The 24,208-nt window shown below is 45.9% G+C and overlaps 1 protein-coding gene across 2 annotated transcripts in view; it reads right to left on the bottom strand.

The window, feature by feature from the left end:
* The window catches only part of slc5a6a (solute carrier family 5 member 6a), a 79,658-nt gene that overhangs the window by 4,226 nt on the left and 51,224 nt on the right, over positions 1-24,208 (bottom strand). For both annotated transcript variants that reach the window (XM_041185965.1, XM_041185966.1), the window contains exons 5-13: positions 18,839-18,906; positions 17,717-17,871; positions 17,208-17,348; positions 15,539-15,668; positions 10,676-10,764; positions 5,974-6,086; positions 2,807-2,874; positions 2,631-2,717; positions 549-730 (exon numbers count right to left, since the gene is read on the bottom strand). In XM_041185965.1, the coding sequence (XP_041041899.1) occupies positions 549-730; positions 2,631-2,717; positions 2,807-2,874; positions 5,974-6,086; positions 10,676-10,764; positions 15,539-15,668; positions 17,208-17,348; positions 17,717-17,871; positions 18,839-18,906 (1,033 nt within the window). The remainder of the gene's footprint in view (positions 1-548; positions 731-2,630; positions 2,718-2,806; positions 2,875-5,973; positions 6,087-10,675; positions 10,765-15,538; positions 15,669-17,207; positions 17,349-17,716; positions 17,872-18,838; positions 18,907-24,208) is intronic.

The following is a 24,208-nucleotide window of genomic DNA, read 5'->3' as shown; positions in this document are numbered from 1 at the left end:
GGGAAAAACTGTGTCCCATTGGTGGAAGGATTGAGAACAAAAGGGCACAGATTTAAGGCAAATGGCAAAAGAACCAAAGGTGACATGAGAAAAACAGCGAGTGGTTAGGATCTGGAATGCACTGTCTCAGAATGTGGTGGAGGCAGGGTCAATTATGGTTCCCAAAAGGGAATTGGATAATTATCTGAAAAGAAAAGATCTGCAGGGCAGGGGGAAAGGGATTAGCTGAGTTGTTCTGACAGAAACCAGTAAAGGTACAATTGGCCAAATGGTCTCTTGCAGTGCTAAAACCATCATATGATTCTTTGAGGTGCATATTTGTGGTGATCAGCACCCAAAATCCCCACCGTCATTCCTATCCACTTCAGGTTTACCTTAGGGGACAATACGGGTAATAGTGTTTAATGCAAAATGTAACTAAGTTACCTGGATGATCGAGACTGACATTTTCCACACTCTAGTTCTTACCACTTGGTCCTTGTACCCACCTTCCCCAAATCCCATCGCCCATTAGCGCAACACACTGCAGTGATAGGCCCTGCACGTACCCTGCACTCGAAGCCACTGTTGTAAGGTTGACTGTCGCCACGGTGCTGGTTGCCAAGGCAGTGGTAACATTATGGATGGTGGTCGCATTTACAAATGAAAGAGGCGCTTTTCGGGAAACAAAATTGCCGATTCCGATCCAGAATGCCATTACCAAACCCGCCACCAGTCCAGAGATTGCACCCTGTTACAGAAAAGACAAAGACCATTCAGCCAGAAGGGGAGTAAGATACTGTGACAAAGCAAAATCTCTTAACGTGCAAGATCCAAATGTACTCATGCCCCACTGATAAAACTGAAAATAGAACAATTTTGCTGAATTTAAGAAGAACATTCCCAAGGATATGACCATTGCTGACGAGGCAGGTATTTACAGTTCATCCCTGTGAACCCTGCCTGAGGGATTTGCTCTGTCATCTCAGAGAGAAATTAAACGTCAGGCATGTCCCGTTCCGTTTCTGAATTAAAGATGGGATTAAACATTGGGGTGGGACTGGAGTCACATAGACATCAGAATGCATAAGGATGGCAGGTTTCCTTCTTATTGGGGGAAGGATCGAGAACAAGAGGACAAATTTAAGGCGATTGGCGGAAGGAGCAATGGCGACATGAGGAAAAACTTTTTCACACAGCGAGCGGTTAGGGTCTGAAATGCACAGCCCGACAGTGCAGTGGAGGCAGGGTCAATGCCCGACCTTCAAGAGGGAATTGGACCCCGGGAGAAGGCAGGGGAGCGGCACTAGGTGAACTGTTCCTTCAGAGAGCTGGCACAGACACGATGGGCCAAATGGCCTTCTTCTGTGCTGTAACCATTCTGTGACTAGGTAAAAGGCATTAATGAACCAGTTGGATTTTTGTAACAATCTGACAGGCTAGTGGTCAATTTTACTGGTACCGGATTTTTTATTTACAGGCTATTTTTTAATGAAAAATGGGATTCAAGTTCTCAAAGCGATGTGCCGGGCTTTGAATTTATGTTCTCTAGCTTATTAATCTAGTAACATAAACAGTACACCACCATGCCCACAACATTATCATAAGGGCATCTTTATACACACTCCCCGCCCCGAGCCAATGTTTTTAACTGCACTAAATTAACATCGAGTAAGACAATTTTTGGGGGCAGGATTTTGCGTCCCGGGGGAGGGCGTGCGCCTGACCCCATCGTTGGGCGAGCGTCCCAATGTCACCACGCGCTCACATGTTTTGACGTTCGGTGGGCACGTGTGAGAGAGTCGGCAGCGCGCCCGCCGACAATTACGAGGCCTATTCAGGCCCTCAAATCAATGAATGCAAACATATTTTTCGCTGCCCGTCCAGCCTTGTGGCTGGTGGGTGGGTGAATTATCCAGGCGGCCCTTTGAATTTTTTTTTTAGCAAACCTCATCCACGGATGGGATGAGGTTCCCACAATTAAATTAAAAAAATATATATGTATAAATTTTGGGGCGGAATATTTTATTCTGTTCACGTTATTGAGAGTTAGTCCCACGTCGGGATTTTTTTTTCCTTCAGATTTTAAAGATCTTTATGACTGATTTTGAAGTTGCTCAGCTCCCTGCCTTCAGGGTGCTTTCAGTGTGCGTTCCCCAGCGCGTGCGCAGACTTTTGCGCTTGCACTCCCCCACCCCGGCAGTTTCCTGGCTGCTCCCAGTGTCCCAAATATCCTGCCCACGGTTACAACATGTGAAATTTGCTGAGGGAGCAGTTGCCACCTTAGATGAGTTCCTTAGAAGGACCAATGGGCCGGACTCTGCTCGTTGGCTGGGGAAATGGCCGGAACAGGTGAAAGAGGTAGCTGTCTATCGTATAGAATGGATGTAACCACCTCCCCCATCTGTTCCAGTCATTTCCCCAGACAATGGGCAGAGTATGCTTCCTGAAATGTCGAGGCCTACCACTTCTTCAAAGGGACTCTTTTTAAGGTAACAATGGCTCTTTACATGGTGTAACTGTAAAATTGTCTTACTCAGTGCTACCGCTCCCACCATGAAAACCTTCAAACAAGCTGGCACTAAGACGGGCCTCCCCCAACGTGAAAATGCTGCTAAAGCGGAAAGGAATATTCAAAACCCAAAACTCACTGTCGAATTAGCCATGGGGAAAAACATTCCTAGGCAGAAGATTCCAAGCAGTGGACCGCCAACCATCCCAAAAATACTCAACGCCGCCTGAGTTTGTAAAGGAGAAACACGTCAACAAACTCCAGGCACTCGGGAGTAATACAAATACATGTAAAGATAGGTGTATCATACAGCACCTGTAGCACTGAGCCCATCAGCGATGCGATGTACGCCATTCCGAGACACAGCAACCCATAGCCCAGTGCTGCAAAAACATAGGAACTCTCATTTACTGCACTCTACAGATAAGAGGCACAATCCAGAGGTCAAAACTCCTTTACTCAGAGAGTGGTTAGAATGTGGAACTCGCTACCACATTGAAGTGATTGAGGCAAATATCACAGGTGCATTTCAGAAGAAGCGAGTCAATAGAGAAAAAAAACCCAGTAGTTGTGAACAGTTGCTTTTCAGACTGTGGGGAGGTTTATAGTGGGGTCCCCCAGTGGTTGGTGTTGGGACCCCTGCTTTTCCAGACATATATTAATGACCTAGGCTTGGGTGTACAGGGTACAATTTCAAAATCTGTGGATACTGCAGAACTCAGAAGTATTGTGAGCTGTGAGGAGGCTAGAAAGAGGCTTCAGCTGGACGTAGACAGGCTGGTGGAGTGGGCGGGCATGTAGCAAATAAAATTTAATGCAGTGAGGTGTGAAGTGATTCATTCTGGTAGGAAGAATGGGGAGAAACAGTATAAAATAAAGGTTCAAACCTAAAGGGGATCACAGGAACCAAGGAACCTGGGGGTATTTGTGCAATAATCATTGAAGACGGCAGGGCATGGTGAGAGAGCAGTTAGTAAAACACACAGTACTCTGGTCTTATAAACAGAGACAGAGTACAAAACCAAGAGAGTTATAATAAAAGTTTGTTTCGGTATCAAGTCAAGTATGGGTGCCGCATTTTAAGAAGGATGTGTAGGCACTGAAGAGAGTGCAGAAAAAATTCCCGGGATGAGAAACTTCAGTTAATGCAGATAGATTGGAGAAGTTGGGACTGTTCACCTTGGAGGAGAGGGTTGAGAGGAAATTTGATAGAAGTATTCAAAATCATGGAAGGATCTAGACAGGGTAGGAAGAAACTGTTCCCATTGTTAGAAGGAGCGAGAAATAGAGGGCACTCTAGATTTAAGGCAACTGGCAAAAGAAGCAGTGGCAACATGAGGAAAAACCCTTTTTTATCACACAGCGAGTGGTCAGGATCTGGAAGGCACTACCTGAGAGTGTGATGGAGGCAGGTTCAATCGAGGCTTTCAAAAGAGAACTGGATAATTATCTGAAAAGAAAAAAAATTGCAGGACCACAGGGAAAAGGCAGGGGAGTAGAACTAGGTGAATTGCTCTTGCCGAGAGCCAGTATGGACATGATGGGTGGAATGGTCTCCATCTGTGCTGCAACTGTTCTACAACTCTATGATACGTTGATGGGGTGAGGGGGTGAGATGATGAGGGATAGCGGCAGGCTCGTGTGGAGCTTAAACACCAACATGGAACAGTTGGGCTGAATGGCCTGTTTGAGCTGTAAATTCTATGTAATCTCACCAAGCTATTGCAAGACACAGGACACAGCATTGGTTCTACCCACAAAGCACTTGAGGGAGGATCCTGCACAGTGATGCCTCACCACTAAAAGACAGTCCAAATTTACAAGAGACCTCCTGCCTCCCTAGCCCTCATTGCCTTGTGATTCTAATCTCTTCTTAGATGGCAGGTACACTGGGCTGGATTTTGCCGTCGGCGAGTTGGGGGCGGGGCCCGCTCGCCGACGCAGGATGACATCGTGGGGGGGGGGGGGGGGGCGGGGGTCATCCTGCTCCATTTAAATATGCAGGAAGGCGGGGGCGCAGCGAGATCAGCTGTCCGCCCGCCTACCTGTCAATAGCCGATTGAGGCTATTGTCACCTGACAGGCAGAAAATTCTGCCCACTGAGTCTGTAGTTCTGGGTAGAATAAGGGAGGTGACTGATGGGGTGGCCAGGTAGTTTACAAGGTGAGGAGAGAACCAGAAGGGTGCAGGAGTTTGTGGGGGACGAATGGGGAGGGAAATTCCAGAGCACAGAAACTTGATGGCTTGAAAGTCCTTCTGCTGATGGGGAAGCAGGAAGAGTGCTGTCTGGGACACAGGAGCTTGTTGATATTAGGCCTTATTTTCTTGGATGAGACACCAAACTCAGACCCTGCCTGCTCTCCCAGTGGACGTAAAGGATTCCATGGCACACTGGGGGAGTTCTCCCCGGTGCTCAGGTCAATATTTATCTCTCAACCAACATCAAAAAAGCAGGTTTACCCTGTCATTCTCACAATGCTGTCTTTGGAAGCATGCACAAAATTAATTTCACATTTCCTCTATTACAACAGTGACTACACTTTGAAGTATCTGTAAAATCACGGAATGATCACAGGACAGAAACAGGCCATTCATCCCATCCTGTTTGTGCCAGCTCTCTGCATGAGTAATTCAGCTAATCTTTTGAACACTGCGGTCGTTAAAAGCATGATAGAAATCCAAGCCTTTCTTTCTTCTAAGTTTCCTTCAGCCCTCTTTCCAATCTGCAAGTGTTGGTTTCCTTAACGCTGAATGTTCATAGTCATTGGAGAGTGACCACTGCTGCCAACATATTAGGAAACTGAATTCCAGGCTTGGGATAATCACATCAAAATAAATACATCACAAGGCAGAAGCCGATTAAAATATCTAATTAAGCCAGACTCACTGCTCAAATACTTTGGTCAGCTTGAGATGGAAACCATAGGATACGCATTATTTAAATCCTCACTGATGGCAGAATGAACAATGCTACATTCACTTCAAACAGATCCCGGAATTTCAGGTTAGCAAATTCCCAACCCCACTGCTCTGCATCCCAGCTCGCACCGAGTCTTATTCCCCCCCCGCCATCCCCTGTGCTCACTGACCTACGTAGGGCAGCAACTCGAATTTACGGCTCTCACCCTCGTTTTCAAATCCCCTCATGGCCTCAGCCCTCCTTATCTTGGTAACCTCCTCCAGTCCTACAAATCCTCCGAGATATCGACGCTCCTCTAAGTCTGGCCTCGTGCACATCGCCAATTTTAATTGCTCCACCATTGGTGGCCGTGCCTTTGGGTCTGGAATTCCCTCTCTAAACTTCTCCGACATTATTTCGCTCTCCTTTAAGAAGTCTCTCAAAACCTATTTCTTCAATCAAGATTTTGGTCATCTGCCTGACATCAAATTTTGCTGATAACGCTCCTATGAAGCATCTTGAAACATGTACAACATTAAAGAAGCTATATATATGCAAATTGTCATTTTCCACTGTCACTTACCGAGACTCTTGGATATCAGTGTGGCTCGAGCCTCAGTCATGTGTGGGTAGTGAGGTTTAACCAGGTCGGTCATGGTGACAGCAGCCAGCGAATTGAATGCAGATGATATTGTGCTGAGGAGATGCAAACAACGATTCAGCATTAAATAGAGAGCCTAACACAGCTTCCACTGCTACTGAGAGTTGGCTGTGGAATAATTCTCATCCTTTTAATAACAGATACATGAAAGCTAGAGACAGTAAGTAATAAACCTAACAATTATCATCAGAGAAAAAAACAAAAAAACTGCGGATGCTGGAAATCCAAAACAAAAACAGAATTACCTGGAAAAACTCAGCAGGTCTGGCAGCATCGGCGGAGAAGAAAAGAGTTGACGTTTCGAGTCCTCATGACCCTTCGACAGAACTAGTTCTGTCGAAGGGTCATGAGGACTCGAAACGTCAACTCTTTTCTTCTCCGCCGATGCTGCCAGACCTGCTGAGTTTTTCCAGGTAATTCTGTTTTTGCTAACAATTATCATCTTTGGAGTAGATGCAGAGCAGTATATGCAGAGCCAAATCTAGAAACACATGCATCATGAACTCCTCAGAAGCAATTTACTGTCCAGGTAGTTTCCAATACCTTGCATTGAATGCAACTAAAGTTCCGAACTGAGTGATGGCTTTCAAACCCTCTTTTACTCCATTTTAATTCTTAATTTGTTCGTTGTTTAATGGCTCTTTAAGTCATCCAGCCAATGTGCTCGATCCACCAACATAAAGGATCCCATCACCGTCAACACCCTGCACTCTCTCAGGAACATGATCAAAAAACCCCCATCAGTGTGGATACAGTCTAAACCGGTTCCCACCTCACTGATGGGCCTATAAAATATGCTAGGATTTAAACTAACTCAGCAGGGGTGTGGGTGCCAGTAAATGATATCAGAGACGAATACCAAGGTGCAGAGAATACTGGGAGAGGGAGATAGCACTAGAATAAAGAATATGCTAGTAAATTAATAGGTTGGGTTAGAGTAAGGGACAAAGTAATAAAGTCTGAATCAGGGTTACTGTGCATGTGTGTGAATGCATGGAGTGTGGTAAATAAGATTGGTGAGTTACAGGTGCACGTTGCCATGTGGAAATATGATGCTGAGGCGGTAACCGAGACCTGGCTTAAAGAAGAGCAGGACTGAGTGCTAAATATTCCTGGATACAAGCAAAAAGATAAAAGCAAAATACTGTGGATGCTGGAAATCTGAAACAAAAGTAAAAATAGCTGGAAAAACTCAGCAGGTCTGACAGCATCTGCGGAGAGGAATACAGTTAATGTTTCGAGGCCGTATGACTCTTCATCAGAACTGAAACATTAACTGTATCCCTCTCCGCAGATGCTGTCAGACCTGCTGAGTTTTTCCAGCTATTTTTATTTTTATTCCTGGATACAAAGTGTTCAGGGAAGATAGGAAAGAATGAAAAGGGGGCAGGGTGACAGTATTGCAGTACTGGAGAAAGGGAATGTCCCAGAGGGGTCAAGGACAGAATTTATTTGGCTAGAGCTAAGGAACAAAAATTATATTTCACAGTGTAGTCTATAGGCCACCAGCTAGTGAAAAGGATGTGGAGGGACAAATTTGCAAGGAAATTACCGACAGGTGCAAAGGGCATAGCTGAGGTATTAAATAAATACTTTGCAACTGCCTTTACCAAAGGAGGATAGGTTGAGAGTGTGGTTAACAAAGTATACAGTAACCTAGGCTTTATTAATAGGGGCATTGAGTACAAGAGCAAGGAGGTTATGTTCAACTTGTATAAGACACGAATACGTCCTCAGCTGGGGTACTGCATCCTGTTCTGGATGCCATGTCTTAGGAAGGATGTGAAGGTAATGGAGAGAAAAGATTCACGAGAATGGTTCTAGTAATGAGGAACTTCAGTAACGTGGATAAATTGGAGGAGTTGGGGCTGTTTTCCTTGGAGAAGAGAAAGTTGAGAGGAGATTTGATGGAGGTATTCAAATCATGAACAGAATAGATAGGGAGAAACTGTTCCCACTCATGAAAGGATCGAGAACGATAGGGCACAGGTTTAAAGCAATTAGCAAAAGAAGCAAAAGCGACATGAGGAAAAACATTTTTAAGCAGCAAGTGGTCAAGGTCTGGAATGCACTGCCTTATAGTGTGGTCGAGATAGGTTCAACTGAAGCATTCAAGAGGGAATTAGTGTGTTATCTGAAAAGGAAGAATGTGCAGGGTTATGGGAGAGTGCAGGAAAATGGCACTAAGGGAGGGCTAATTCAGAGAGCCAGTGCAGACATGATGGGTTGAATGGCCTCCTTCTGCATTGTAATAATTCTTCTTCAAACGAGCCATACTGGACTCGAAATAGTTTTCTCTCCACAGATTCTGCCAGATTTGCTGAATTTTTCCAGCACATTTTGTCTCCAGTATTTTGCTTTTATATAAAAATGTTCTGGATCTGATCAGGACTGGCCTGATGGCAGGGCAGGTTCAGAAAGTGGTTAATAAAGCATAAAGGATCCCACAAAAGCAAGGGAGTTATGATGACCCTTAACAAAAACACTGGTGTGGCCTCAACTGGGGTAGTGTGTCCCATTCTGGGTCCCACACAAGAATGCAAAGGCATTAGAGAGGGTGTCAAAAAGATTCACGAGAATAGCTCCAGGGATGAGACACTTCAGTTATAGATTGGAGAAGCTGGCGCTGCTCTCATTAGAGAAGAGAAGGTTCAGACAAGATTTGTTAGAGATGGTCAAAATCATGGAGGATTTCAGATAGATAGAGAGAAGCTGTTTTCACTTGCAGAAGGGTCAAGAACCAGAGGAAACCAAAGGCGACGAGGAGAAACATATAAACATACAAATTAGGATTAGTCCACTTGGCCCCTCGAGCCTGCTCCGCCATTCAATAAGATCATGGCTGATCTGAATGTAACCTCAACTCCATATTCCTGCCTACCCTCGATAACCTTTCACCACCTTGTTAATCAAGAATCTATCTCGCTCTGCCTTAAAAATATTCAGACTCTGATTCCACCACCTTTAGAGGAAGAGCATTTCAAAGACTCATAACCCTCAGAGAAAAAATTTCTCCTAATCTCGGTTTTTAAATGAGCGACCCCTTATTTTTAAAGAGTGACCCCTTGCTCTAGGTTCTCCCACAAGTGGAAACATCCTCTCCACATCCACCCTGTCAAGACCCCTCTGGATCTTAAAGGTTTCAATCAAGTCGCCTCTCACTCTTCTAAATTCCAGTGGATACCAGCCAAACCTGTCCAGCCTTTCCTCATAAGACAACCTGCCCATTCCTGTATTAGTCTAGCAAACCTTATCTGAGCTGCTAGACTAATGAATTAATTTAATTTCATCCCTGGAACCATTCTCCTGAATCTTTCTGACACCCTCTCTAATGCCTTCACATTCTTCCTGAAGTGTAGGACCCAGAATGGGACACACTACTCCAGTTGAGGCCACGCCAGTGTTTTATTAAGGTTCATCCTAACTCCTTTGTTTCTGCGCACCATGCCTCTATTTATAAAACCCGTATGCTTTATTAACCGCTTCCTGAGCCTGCCCTGCCATCAGGGTTAGTCCTGATTAGATCCAATACATTTTTACCGAAGCAAGTGGTGAGTATCTGGAAAACACTGCCCGAAAATGTGGTGACGGCAGATTCAGTCGTGGCTTTCAAAAGAGAACTGGACTATTATCTGAAGAGGAAAAACTTGCAAAGCTATGGGGAAAATGTGGAGAGCTGGCATGGATACAATAGGGCGAACGGTCTCTTCCTGTGCTGTAACCATTTGATGATTCTATGAAGACACGAGCCTATTTAGCTGCAACAAGATCCATGACCAAGGAACTAACTCATATCTTCCCAGTCTTGTACAGAGACCTGGGAGAACGACCAGAGTGCCCAGCTAAACTCTCTCGGGTTTTGGGTATTTTAAAGGAGTTAAACTATCTCCCCTGGTGGGGGAAGCAGAGGACAAGGGAGCATAACTTAAAATTAGAGACAGCATATTCAGGGGTGATGTCAGGGAGCACTTCCTCATGCAAGGCAATCTGAAACTCTCCTCCACCTCTAAAAAGTTTTGAGGCTGTGGTGGGGGTGATGGGGGGGGTGGGGGGATGGGTCAATAGAAATATGAAAACTAAGATCGATAGGTTTTTGTTGGGCAAAGATATTAAAGGTTTTGGAATTAAGGCAGGTAGGTGGGATTAAAATACTGATCAGCCTTGATCTCACTGAATGGCAGAAAATGCTCGAGGGGTAGAAGGGCCTCCTCTATTTTAAAGGCTGCTTTTCCAACCATTTTCTTAACCCTCGATGCCTTCTTCCAGAAAGGAATTCCAGTCAGAATCTTCCTTGACATCAGACAAGCAAGAGGGTTGTGGGCAGGTCAGCGAGACAGGCAGACACAACGTACAGACTGCACTTTTTAATCAAATACAATGTTAACACTGGCAAGGTCATATGGTATCTCAATGCAGGTCCCATCAGTCTGCAGACTCTGGTATCTCAGTACAGGCCCCTTCGGTCTGCAGACTCTGGTATCTCAGTACAGGTCCCATCAGTCTGCAGACTCTGGTATCTCAGTACAGGCCCCTTTGGTCTGCAGACTCTGGTATCTCAGTACAGGTCCCATCAGTCTGCGGAACCTGGTATCTCAGTACAGATCCTGTTTAGCTCTGTACCTACCTGAGTGCTCCACTGAACAGGCAGGCGGTGAAAAGTCCGGGTAAGCCAGGATAATGCTGAAGTACATCCATGACGAAATAAAGAACCATCTGCAATTCAAACCAGATTTGACATTGCTGTATCAAATGCACATGATTGTATGGCAAGAATCACAGGCATGAACCCAAACTCCAGCCCTGCCCTGTGCTCATCGAGCCCCAGAAGCTCTATGCAGCCCCCTCCCACCTACTGATCTCAAGATCCCAGACCCAATTACAAATTGCCTCATCCTCTCGCCACCTCCGCAAACTCCTCCAGTCTTACACTGGGGTGTTTATGTTTGCATTGCTTGCCTTCCCAATTCTGGACCTCGATGCATCTGCTCTCCATCTCCACCATCTTCACTTCCCATTCAACTCTCAGGAGGCAGGGCCTTCAAATCCTATTGAACTTAAACATGCTCTCAATTTGTAGAATGTCTACAAGATGGCTTTTTGGAGCAGCTTGTGGTGGAGCCCACTAGGGAACAGCCAATTCTAGATTTAGTGATGTGTAATGAAGCAGATTTGATAAGGGACCTTAAGGTGAAGGAACCCTTAGGAGGAAGTGACCATAATATGATAGAATTTACCCTGCAATTTGAGAGGAAAAAGCTGGAATCAGATGTAACGGTATTAGAGTTGAATAAAGGCAACTACAGAGGCATGAGGGAGGAGCTGGTCAGAATTGACTGGGAGATGAGCTTAACAGGAAAGACAGTGGAACAGCAATGGCAGGAGTTTCTGGGAGTAATTTGGGAGACACAGCAAAAATTCATCCCTAAGAAGAAGAAGCATACTAAAGGGAGGACGAGGCAACCATGGCTGACAACGGAAGTCAGGGACAGCATAAAAGCTAAAGAGAAACCGTAAAATGTGGCGAAGAGCAGTGGGAAACCAGGGGATTGGGAAGCCTACAAAGACCAACAGAGGACAGCTAAAAAAGAAATAAGGAGGGAGAATATTAAATATGAGGGTAAACTAGCCAGTAATATAAAAGATTGCAAGAGTTTTTTTAGATATATAAAGAGTAAGAGAGAGGCAAAAGTGGACACTGGGCCGTTGGAAAATGACGCTGGAGAAGTAGTAGTGGGGAACAAAGAAATGGCGGAGGAACTGAATAGGTACTTTGTGTCAGTCTTCACAGTGGAAGACATGAGTAACATCCCCAAAGTTCAAGAGAGTCGGGAGGGCAGAGGTGAGTATGGTGGCCATTACCAAGGAGAAGGTGCTAGGAAAACTGAAAGGTCTGAAGGTGGATAAATCACCTGGGCCAGATGGATTACACCCCAGAGTTCTGAAGGAGATAGCTGAAGAGATAGTGGAGGCGTTAGTGGTGATCTTTCAGGAATCACTCGAGTCAGGGAGGGTCCCAGAGGACTGGAAAATCGTTAATGTAACCCCCCTGTTTAAGAAGGGAGTGAGGCAAAAGACGGGATATTACAGACCGAATTGCCTGACCTCGGTCGTTGGTAAGATTTGAGAGTCCATTATTAAGGATGGGATTTCAGAATATTTGGAAGTGCAGGGTAAAATCGGGCAAAGTCAGGATGGTTTCATCAAGGGGAGGTCATGCCTGACAAAACTGTTAGAAATCTTTGAGGAGGTAACGAGTAGGTTAGACAAAGGAGAGCCAATGGATGTTATCTACTTGGACTTCCAGAAGGCCTTTGACAAGGTGCCGCACAGGAGGCTGCTCAGTAAGATAAGAGCCCATGGTGTTACAGGCAAGGTACTAGCATGGATAGAAGATTGGCTGTCTGGCAGGAGGCAGAGAGTGGGGATAAGGGGGTCCTTCTCAGGATGGCCGCTGGTGACTAGTGGAGTTCCGCAGGGGTCAGTGTTGGGACCACAACTTTTCACTTTTACATTAATGATCTAAGATGAAAGAACTGAGAGCATTCTGGCTAAGTTTGCAGATGATACAACGATAGGTGGAGGGACAGGTAGTATTGAGGAGGCGGGGAGGCTGCAGAAGGATTTGGACAGGTTAGGAGAATGGGCAAAGAAGTGGCAGATGGAATACAATGTGGGGAAGTGTGAGGTCATGCACTTTGGTAGGAAGAATAGAGGCATAGACTATTTTCTAAATGGGGAGAGAATTTAGAAATCTGGAGTGCAAAGGGACTTGGGAGTCCTAGTCCAGGATTCTCTTAAGGTTAACTTGCAGGTTGAGTCGGTAGTTAGGAAGGCAAATGCAATGTTGGCATTTATTTCGAGAGGACTAGAATATAAAAGCAGGGATGTGCTGCTGAGGCTTTATAAGGCTCTGGTCAGACCACATTTAGAATATTGTGAGCAATTTTGGGCCCCATATCTTAGGAGAGTGTCCAGAGGAGGTTGACGAGAATGATCTCAGGAATGAAAGGCTTAACATATGAGGAACATTTGAGGACTCTGGGTATATACTCGATGGAGTTTAGAAGGATGATGGGGGATCTGATTGAAATTTACAGAATACTGAAAGGCCTGGATAGAGTGGGGAAGATGTTTCAATTAGCATAAGAGACTAGGACCCGAGGGCACAGCCTCAGAGTAAAGGGAAGACCTTTTAGAACAGAGATGAGGAGAAACTTCTTTAGCCAGAGAGTGGTGAATCTATGGAATTCATTGCCACAGAAGGCTGTGGAGACCAGCTCATTGAGTGTATTTAAGATTGAGATAGATAGGTTCTTTATTGGTAAGGGGATCAAAGGTTACGGGGAGAAGGCGGGAGAATGGGGTTGAGAAACTTATCAGCCATGATTGAATGGCGGAGCAGACTCGATGGGCCGATTGGCCTAATTTCTGCTCCTATGTCTTATGGTCTTAGAGGGACTTACAGAGATTGAGTGGGGGAATGGGATTGACTGGATTGGCTCTGCAGAGAACAGGCATAGACTCAATGGGCTGAATGGTCTTCTCCTGATTTATACAGCACCTCTCACAACCTTAGGACATCCCAAAGGGCTTCACAGCCATTAAGTACCTTTTGAAGTGTAGTCACTATTGTAATGTAGGGAACACAGCAGCCATTTTGCACACAGTGAACTCCCAAAAACAGCAATGTTATATTGCCCATTCACTGGATGTGGGCGTCGTTGGCTACACTGCCCATCCCCAGTTGCCCTTGGGAAGGTGGTGGTGAGCTGCCTTCTTGAACTGCTGCAGTCCACATGGTGTAGGTACACCCACCGTGCTGTTAGGGAGGGAGTTCCTTTACTGTCATTGAGTCAAAATCCAGAAATGGCGATTTAGTTCCAAGTCAGGGTGGTGTGTGGCTTGGAGGGGAACTTGCAGGTGATCCCAGGCATCTACTGCCCTTGTCCTTCTAAGTGGTAGAGGTCGCGAGTTTGAAAGATGCTGTCAAAGGAGGCTTGAAGAGTTACTGCAGCGCATCTTTTAGATGATGTAGATTGAAGGAAAAATCTTGGCCAGGACATAGGGGAAGACGCCCTGAGCTTATTCAAGATAGGCTGAGAAGAGATTTGATGGCGGTATTCAAAATCATAAGGGGCCTGTACAGAGTAGATAGGGAGAAACTGTTCTCATTGGCGGAAGGATCAAGAACCAGAGGGCACAGAGTTAAGGTAATTAGTAAAAGAAGTGAAAGCGATATGAAAGAAAAACTTTCTCACACAGTGTGTGATCAGGGGCTGGAATGCACTGCCTGACAGTGCAGTGGAGGCAGGTTCAATCGAGGCATGAAGAGGGAATTCAATGATTATTTGAAAAGGAGCAATGTGCAGGGTTATGGGGAGAAAGCAGGAGAATGGCACTAAGTGAGCTGCTCATTCAGAAAGCTGGCACAGACGTGATGGGCCAAATAGCATCCTTCTGCATTGTAACAATTCTGTGATTCTGGGGAAACAGTCTCATGAGATCCTGTGAGAGCAGACATCTCCTCTGTTTAACAGCTCACGCGAAAGACTGCATCTCTGTCAGTGCAGCACTCTGGGAGTAATGTCGGTCTAGATTAAGGGGCTCAAGTCTCTGGCGTGGGACATGAACCCCTTTCTGATTGAAGCGAGTGAGCTACCTACCTGGCCATGGCTGCCATCGGTACTGATCCACGATAATTAGGATAAGAGTGGTGTATAATAGCACTGATACATAGAGTATGTCATAGGATCTTTAACATCGACCTGAGAGAGAAGGGCGGGCCTCAGGTTAACACCTCTCCTGAAAGACGGGACAAGGAATTTGGAGAGTACTGCTTTACTGTAAGTTCGCCTTTGCAGATTCCAGCCCCTCTGGTGATACAAGCGAAAGGCGGAACAGTGTAGGTGAGGCAATAACCGAAGCCAAGACAGGGTTCCTGTAATATCAGTCTCTCATTAACTAACAGCACTAAAAAAACAGACAATCCAGCCATTTATCACATTGATTTTTGTGGGAGCTTGCTGTGCGAGTGCTTGGTTTCCGCATTTCCTACATTGCGCCGGTGACCATACTTCGACAGCGCTTGTGTGGGTGTGGGGGTGGGCTGGTGGGGGTGTTATTGAAGGAGTCCAAAAGGGGGCCATAAATCCCATTGGGAATTCAGGAGAAACCTCTTTAGAATGTGGAACCCGCTCCCACTGGGGGCAGTTGAGGCAAATAATGTGGATGCATTTAAGGAGAAGCGAGATAAACATATGAGGGAGAAAGGAAGAGATGGATAAGCTGACATGTTGAGAATAGGAGGCTCACATGGAGCAAAAATGGATGAGTTGGGCCGAATAGTCTGTTTCTGGGCTGTAAATTCAATGTAATTCAATGGCCATGAATAGTTTGAGACATCCTGCGGCCATGAAAGACAGTTAGATAAATGCACGTTCTTCCTTTCTGCTTTCGCGTGGTTTGGTTTTTAAAAAGGACGCCGTACCTGATCGGAAGCGTTGACGTAACCCTGCTGTAGTGGGCCGTTCTCTCCATAGCGAGCGTACATAACCAGGCCCATCAGGCACCCCATGGCCAGGACTATCTGTTGACAGGGAAACACCACGTAGCACGACCTATAGGGGGTGAACAAAGGCAACGAGTGGTAACAGGTAGAAACAACACACACAAAAAAAAACCACCCGACATGTTCGAGGTTGACTCCAAACTGTTCGCCCCTGCTTTTTAAGCTCCAGTTCCGTTACAGGCTCCATAAATTCCCTGGTGAGAGAGATGGGTGGATAGTCCAATGGCCTCTGGCGCCAGAGTTGATTAGCTGTCCGCACAGTGAGGCCGAGTGACTCTTCATTGTGTATGTCAGGGATCGAGGGACCTCACCTTGAGCTTTTGATGCAAGGATCACTACAGATCAAAACATGCATTTAAACAGTGCTTTTCACAGTCCCGGGATGTCCCAAAGCACTTTACAGCCAATTAAATGCTTTTGGAAGTGTAGTCACTGTTGTAAAGTTTGAAATGCAGCAATCAATTTGTGCACAGCAAGCTCCCACAAACAGCACTGTGATAATGAACAAATAATCTGTTGTTGTGATGTTAAATGAGGGATAAATATTTTCAGTACACCGAGGAGAGCTCCATGCTCCTCTTTGACATAGGGCCCTGGGGCCTTTTACATCCACCTGAGACGGCAGACAGAATCTCGGTTTAGTGTCTTATCTGAAAGGCAGCACCTCTATCCAGTGCAGCGTTCCCTCTGTACTGGAGTGTCGGCTTGGATTAGACTCAAGTCTCTGGAGCAGAACTTGAACCTTAACCTGTAGCCTGTTGATGGTGCCAAACAATTTGGGTGTGCATTAAAGCTAAATGGAGTGGAGTAAACTAGAGGCAGAATCGGCAGCAGAACGCAGTCCGAGAGTCCACTCACTCCACCTTATTGCGAGTTCAGGGAAAACCTCGACACTATCAGCCCAGATTCATCAGAATGATCCCAGGGCTAACAGGATTGAATCACAAGGGCAAGTTGCATAGACTGGGCATGTATTTCCTCGAGTTTAGATGATGAAGGGGTGATTGTAATTGAGGTATTTAAGGTGATTAAAGGATTCAATAGGATCAATAGTGAGAAACTATTTCCCCTGGTGGGGGAGAGTCCAGAGTAACAGGTCATAACCTTAAAATTCAAGCTAGGTCATTCAGGGTGTCAGGAAGCACTTCTTCACACAAAGGGTAGTGGAAACCTGGAACTCTTTCTCCTCAAGAAAACTGTTGAAGCTGGGGGTACGGTGCTGGTGGGAGGTGGGGTGTGTCCACTGACAACTTCAAAACTGAGATTGTTAGATTTATGTTAGGCAAGGATATTAAGAGTGAATAATAAGGGTAGTAAAGGAGGTTAACGTGAATAAATGGGGTTGAGGCATAGATCAGCCATGGTACAACTCAATGACCGAACAGGAGCAAGGGGCTGAATGGCCATCTCCAGTTCTCGTTACTGTTGGTGCGAGGTGAAGTCACGCTGCAGTTTAAAAGCAGCTTTTAATTTAGTGGCACCCTCGCACAGTGAGATCCCTCTCTCAGATTCAGGAATACTGCAGTTAAACGCACAAAAGTAACTCGGCTAAATTCGCAACCCGGTCTGGTTTGATTTGGTGACTCACAATATCGCCTGCTTCTCCGAACGCGAGCTGAGATACCGCTGGACTTGGGCCTGGTTCACTCCGTAAAGCGCCAACATCATGAACACACCACCAAAGCTCAGCGTCCAGAAGGTGTGACGCTCAAAGGGGTCAGGGTTGAGGCTGCAGAGGGTAAGGACACATCAGCAAAACAAACTAATCTCACTGTACACTGGAACACCAAGTCCTTTGAAAGAGCTACCCAGTCAGTCCCACTCCCCGTAGCCCTAAAGGGTTCTTTATTCTTTTCAATTATTTATCCAATTCCTTTTTGAAAGTTCATATTGAATCTGATTCCATCACTCTCAGGCAGTGCATTCCGTATTAAGTAATTTACTGCATTAAAAATAATCATCATATCCCTGACCTTGTCCTTTTGCCAATTATTCTAAATCGGCTCCTCTGGTTACCGACCTCCTTGTCATTGGTTCAGTAGAGTCACTCCCGATTTAGTTTGACCGGCTGTATTTTCTTTGGTTAAAGACACTTACTCAATTCCTGCGATCTTGCCGTTTTCTTTAGCAATTCGCCACACTTCACCGATCCCTCCTGCCTGCCCGGCTCCGATGATGATGACAGCCAGCTGCCCAGAAAACATCACCAGTGTCTGAAACACATCCGTCCAGATTACGGCCTTCAGCCCACCCTGAGTGTCAAATGGAGAGGTGCAGTTAACAGGGCTGAGACAGGGAAGTGGCCCCGGTTCCAATCACAGGACGTCAGTGGGTTTCATTCGCCGCTTGCAGTCAGAAATTCAAGTCTCTGCTCCAGAGACTCGAGCTTAAAACCCTGGATACAGACCAGCCATGATCCAACTGAATGGTGGAGCACGTTTCAGAGGCTGAATGGCCTCCACCTGGTCCTATGTGCTCATGACTTATCCCTCAGCCAAAAGCACGAAAACAGACTATCTGCTCTTCTATTTCACTGCTGTTGATGGGATCCGCTGTGCACAAGGCCAGGCTCCAGATAATTAACTGCATGATCCAGGTTGACATGCGAGTGTGGCGCTGAGGGTGTGCTGCACTGTCAGAAGTGCTGCCTTTCAGATGAGATGTTAAACCGAGACCCCGCCTGCCCTTTCAGGTGGAGGGACAAGATCCTGAGACACTGTTGTGAAGAGGAGCAGGGGAGTTCTCCATTGTGTTTAAGTCAGGAACCCCCCCCCCCACCAAATTCCAAGAAGCTGTGAGCCAGAGGGGGAAATTGAAAATTTTAAAACAGTGATAGATTAGGCAAGGGTATCAAGGGATATGAAACTACAGCAGGCAAATTAGGAGTCAAGGTACAAATCATCCATGATTACTACCGAATGGTGGAACAAGCTTGAGAGGCAGATGGGCCTTCTCATCTTCCTACACCCTGCCCAATATTTATGCTTCAGCCAACAGCAGAAAAAACCTGCTCACTTATCACATTGCTGTTTGAGGGAACTTGCCGTATGCAAGTTGGCTGCTATGTTTCCTACATCACAATAGTGGCTATACTTCAAAAGTATGTCAGCTCTATGGGACATCCTGAGGTTCTGAAAGGCACTGTATAAAGGCAAGAGCTTCTTTTAACCCTCAAAGCTGATTGGAAAATTCGAGCTCTCCAACCCATTGATTACTCACCAATGCTGTGTACAGTGTACAAACTAGTCCCATTGTCAGTACTGCTCCCCACAAATCAAAGCCAGTTACTGCAAAAAAAAACACCAGTTTTATTATTTACATAGTAAAACTCAATGCCAGAGTAGCAGCTAGCAAGAGGGCAACAATGAGAACTATGTACCAACAAAAATAATGGCATTGTGACCTCACCGCCAATGTGAACATGAGGAACATAAGTTCAGCTTTCTACTCTGCTAAAATTTCCTCCCTTGCTCTGCCCGTCACCTCTCCTACTGTTCCCTCCCTCTGTCCTCGCACCCCTCCCCAACTTCACTGTCACCCCTTCCTCACTCCCCCGCCCTGCCAGTCCCTCCCTTGCACTGATGCCTCTCCTTCCCTCGCTTCACTGTGTCAATGTCTTATTAATTACATTGTTAAAGCTTAACGGCAATCAACTTGTTAAGGTTGATGGCAACTGCATTGTTAAACAAGTGATGGGTATTTGTACATCTATAAATGGGGATAAGGCTGGGGTGCTTTAATCGACCCACTAAATCACGTTTTAATTTGAGTTTTGTAAGTTTCCTTTAAGATTTAGTCTTTTTGCAGTATTCCTTTAAGGGGCTACTTCCCTGACTTTTGTTAATTTAGTTTAATTGTTTTAATCAAAATAGTATAAATAGGGATAGTTGGCTTACTGGTGCATTGGAGTAGCATTAACAGTGAACTAAGTCAATAAACATCCAACAGAGGGCGCTGGTGAGAAGTGACTGAAGCATTCTGGGAGAAGTCACCACAGCCACTGCGACTCAGGAGGGAATTGAGGAGAAGGACTCTTGCATTCAACAGGAGGAAGAGTATCCAACAGAGTGCGCTGGTGAAAAGTGATTGAAGCATTCTGGGAGAAGACACCGCAGACAAGGCAATTCAGGAGGGAATTGAGGAAGACCCACTGTCAAAGAACGGAATAGCCCCAAACATTACATTGCTATAGTGTTTCAATCCCTCCCTCCTCCTCAAACCTAAAAAATGAGAGAGAGAGGATGAGGCAGTGCCTTCAGGAGTGCACCAGGGACACTCTTCTGAAAGTGGATTTTAAAGAAAAAGCAGCTAATTGGTGAGTAAATCCTGGGAGCAGACTCGGAGGGAGGAGCACTGGAGCGGTGAGTATAAATCTAGCTTACCTCAGGGATTCAGGGCCTCATCTCCAGGGAGCAGACTCAGAGGGAGGAGCACCGGAGTGGTGACCTCGGGACAGAGTAACTGAAGCCAAAACGGAAAAAGTGACATCACAGGAAAGCTGTGACCTGATTGGTTGGTAGGAAAGCTGCACCAAATTTGAAAAAAAAAACACTGCAAAGCTAATTAATAAATGAAATATCTAAGTTGAGATGGCTGGGCAGGTGATGTGCTGTAGCTGTATGATGTAGGAGCTGGCAGATCCCATTGCGAGCCGCAGTGACCACATCTGCAGCAAGTGTTGGTTGCTGGAGGAACTCCGGCTCAGAATTGATGAGCTGGAGTCCGAGCTCCGGACACTGCGGCACATCCGGGAGGGGGAGAGTTACCTGGACGCTTTGTTTCAGGAGGCGGTCACACCCGGTAGATTAAGTACCTCAAGTTTGGTCAGTGGTCAGGGTCAGCAGGGTGTGACTGCAAGTGAGGCAGGAAAAGGGATCCTGTGTTCAGGAACAGAGAAGCCTCAGTTCTTGACCTTGCCCAACAGGAACGAGGTACTTGCTCCCTGTGTGGATGAGGAACAGGGCTGTAGGGAGGATGAGCCAGCTGACCACAGCACCGTGGCACAAGAGGCCATTCAAGAGGGGGGAACAAAAAGACAAGTGGTAGTTGTAGGGGATTCTATAATTAGGGGAATTGATAGCATCCTTTGTAAGCAGGATCGAGAGTCCCGCATGGTATGTTGCCTGCCCGATGCCAGGGTGAGGGACATCACTGACTGGCTTGAAAGGATATTGGAGAGGGAGGGGGAGGATCCAGTTGTTGTGGTCCAGATCGGGACAAATAACATGGGTAAGACTAGGAAAGAGGACCTGTTTGGGGATTATCAGGAACTAGGAACTAAGTTAAAGAACAGGTCCTCGAGGGTTATAATCTGCAGATTACTACCTGAGCCACGTGCAAATTGGCATAGGGACGTGAGAATAAGGGAAGTAAACACGTGGCTAAAGGAGTGGTGCGGGAAAGAGGGGTTCCATTTCGTGGAGCACTGGCATCAGTATTGGAGCAGGAGGGATCTGTACCGTTGGGACAGTGTCCACCTGAACCGATCTGGGACCAATGTTCCAGCGAAAAGGGTAAATAGGGTGATCAACAGGACTTTAAACTAGAAAGTGGGGGGGGAGGGAAGGGTAAAACTCCAAGAAGTATGACTAATGGGAAACAAAGCAGCAGGTTAGCGTGTGGGGGGGTGGATTCAACTTCATGGAAAATTATGAAAAAACTGAAAAGAAAGGAGAGCCCAGGAGAGGCTATTAATGTCCCCAAAACACAAAATAGGACAGAGTGTCTGGAAAGGGCTAGGAATCTAACTTCAAGCACATCAGATAAAGGGATGACAGTGAGAAAGGGGATGGGACATACAGGACTGAAGGTGTTGTATCTGAATGCATGCAGTATACAAAATAAGCTAAATAAACTTGTGGCGCAGATTGAAATTGGCAGGTATGATGTGGTGGGCATCACGGAGACATGGCTGCAAGGGGATCAGGACTGGGAGCTAAATATCCAAGGATATACATCCTATTGAAAAGATAGGCAGGTTGGCAGAGGGGGTGGGATTGCTTTGTTGGTAAGAAATGAAATTAAATCGATAGCAAGAAACAACGTCGGGTCAGATGATGTAGAATCTGTGTGGGTAGAGTTGAGGAACCGCAAAGGTGAAAAAACCATAATGGGAGTTATGTACAGGCCTCCGAACAGTAGTCAGGATGGGGGGCACAAGATACACCAGGAGATGGAAAAGGTGTGTAAGAAAGGCAAGGTTACAATTATCATGGGGGATTTCAATATGCAGGTAGACTGGGAAAATCAGGTTGGTAGTGGATCCCAAGAAAAAGAATTTGTGGAATGTCTACGAGATGGCTTTTTGGAGCAGCTTGTGGAGGAGTCCACTAGGGAACAGGCAATTCTAGATTTAGTGATGTGTAATGAGGCAGATTTGATAAGGGAGCTTAAGGTGAAGGAACCCTTAGGAGGAAGTGACCATAATATGATAGAATTTACCCTGCAATTTGAGAGGAAAAAGCTGGAATCAGATGTAACGTTATTACAGTTGAATAAAGGCAACTACAGAGGCATGAGGGAGGAGCTGGCCAGAATTGACTGGGAGATGAGCCTAGCAGGAAAGACAGTGGAACAGCAATGGCAGGAGTTTCTGGGAGTAATTTGGGAGACACAGCAAAAATTCATCCCTAGGAAGAAGCATTCTAAAGGGAGGACGAGGCAACCATGGCTGACAAGGGAAGTCAGGGACAGCATAAAAGCTAAAGAGAAACCGTAAAATGTGGCGAAGAGCAGTGGGAAACCAGGGGATTGGGAAGCCTACAAAGACCAACAGAGGACAACTAAAAAAGAAATAAGGAGGGAGAGTATTAAATATGAGGGTAAACTAGCCAGTAATATAAAAGATTGCAAGAGTTTTTTTAGATATATAAAGGGTAAGAGAGAGGCAAAAGTGGACACTGGGCCGCTGGAAAATGACACTGGAGAAGTACTAGTGGGGAACAAAGAAATGGCGGAGGAACTGAATAGGTACTTTGCGTCCGTCTTCACAGTGGAAGACACGAGTTACATCCCCAAAGTTCAAGAGAGTTGGGGGCAGAGGTGAGTATGGTGGCCATTACCATGGAGAAGGTTCTAGGAAAACTGAAAGGTCTGAAGGTGGATAAATCACCTGGACTAGATAGATTACACCACAGAATTTTGAAGGAGATAGCTGAAGAGATAGTGGATGCGTTAGTGGTGATCTTTCAGGAATCACAGGAGTCAGGGAGGATCCCAGAGGACTGAAAAATCGCTAATGTAACCCCCTGTTTAAGAAGGGTGTGAGGCAAAAGACGGAAAATTACAAGCCGATTAGCCTGGCCTTGGTCGTTGGTAAGATTTTAGAGTCCATTATTAAGGATGAGATTTCAGAATACTTGGAAGTGCATGGTAAAATTGGGCAAAGTCAGCATGGTTTCATCAAGGGGAGGTCACGCCTGACAAATCTGTTAGAATTCTTTGAGGAGGTAATGAGTAGGTTAGACAAAGGAGAGCCAATGGATGTTATCTACTTGGACTTCCAGAAGGCCTTTGACAAGGTGCCGCACAGGAGGCTGCTCAGTAAGATAAGAACCCATGGTGTTAGAGGCATGGATAGAAGATTGGCTGTCTGGCAGGTGGCAGAGAGTGGGGATAAGGGGGTCCTTCTCAGGATGGTGGCCGGTGACTAGTGGAGTTCCGCAGGGGTCAGTGTTGGGACCACACTTTATACATTAATGATCTAGATGAAGGAACTTGAGGGCATTCTGGCCAAGTTTGCAGATGATACAAAGATACGTGGAGGGACAGGTAGTATTGAGGAGGCGGGGAAGCTGCAGAAGGATTTGGACAGGTTAAGAGAATGAGCAAAGAAGTGGCAGATGGAATGCTAAGTGGGCAAGTGTGAGGTCACGCACTTTGGTAGGAAGAATAGAGGCATTGAGTGTATTTAAGACGGAGATAGATAGGTTCTTGATTGATAAGGGGATCAAAGGTTACGGGGAGAAGGCGGGAGAATGGGTTGAGAAACTTATCAGCCATGATTGAATGGCGGAGCAGACTCGATGGGCCGAATGGCCTAATTTCTGCTCCTATGTCTTATGGTCTCTCCAGGAAAGAAAGCTGCTGTGTCTTAGTTTTAACTTCACTAACTGGATTCAGTTAACACCCTGACAGCTCATTGCTCCATCCCTGATCTCTCGCCACCCCCTGCCCCACTGTTCCCTCTTCATTCCCTACCTCCCCACTATCCCTTGCCCCACTCCCCCACTGCCCCTTTCTGTTTGTCGCTGTGCTTTGCCTTTTAGTCATCAGTAGACCACTTAAAACTGCAACATCTGCAGGGCTGGTAAAATGATTTGCAGATGACTTGTATCTCAATTCTATTTAGGGTCCATGTTTTATTACCTTAATAAGGTTTGGTTTATTCCCAAAAAGAGGCAAAGAGAAAGGCCCACACCCACCACCACAACCACAACCATTTTCTTCTCCCCCCAAAAGCTTAACAAAACATCCCTTCATGTTATAGGATAACATAACATCTTCCCACAAAACAAAGAGAAGCACTGTTTTGGTGATTCAAGGACAGTGACTCCCTCTGTTAATAAGCAACTGATATGAGCTTCATCT

This window comes from Carcharodon carcharias, chromosome 4 (genome assembly GCF_017639515.1).
Source record: "Carcharodon carcharias isolate sCarCar2 chromosome 4, sCarCar2.pri, whole genome shotgun sequence".
Classification (NCBI taxonomy): domain Eukaryota; kingdom Metazoa; phylum Chordata; class Chondrichthyes; order Lamniformes; family Lamnidae; genus Carcharodon; species Carcharodon carcharias.
Note: the sequence above shows the minus strand (reverse complement) of the source record. Positions and strands in the feature narration are given on the sequence as shown.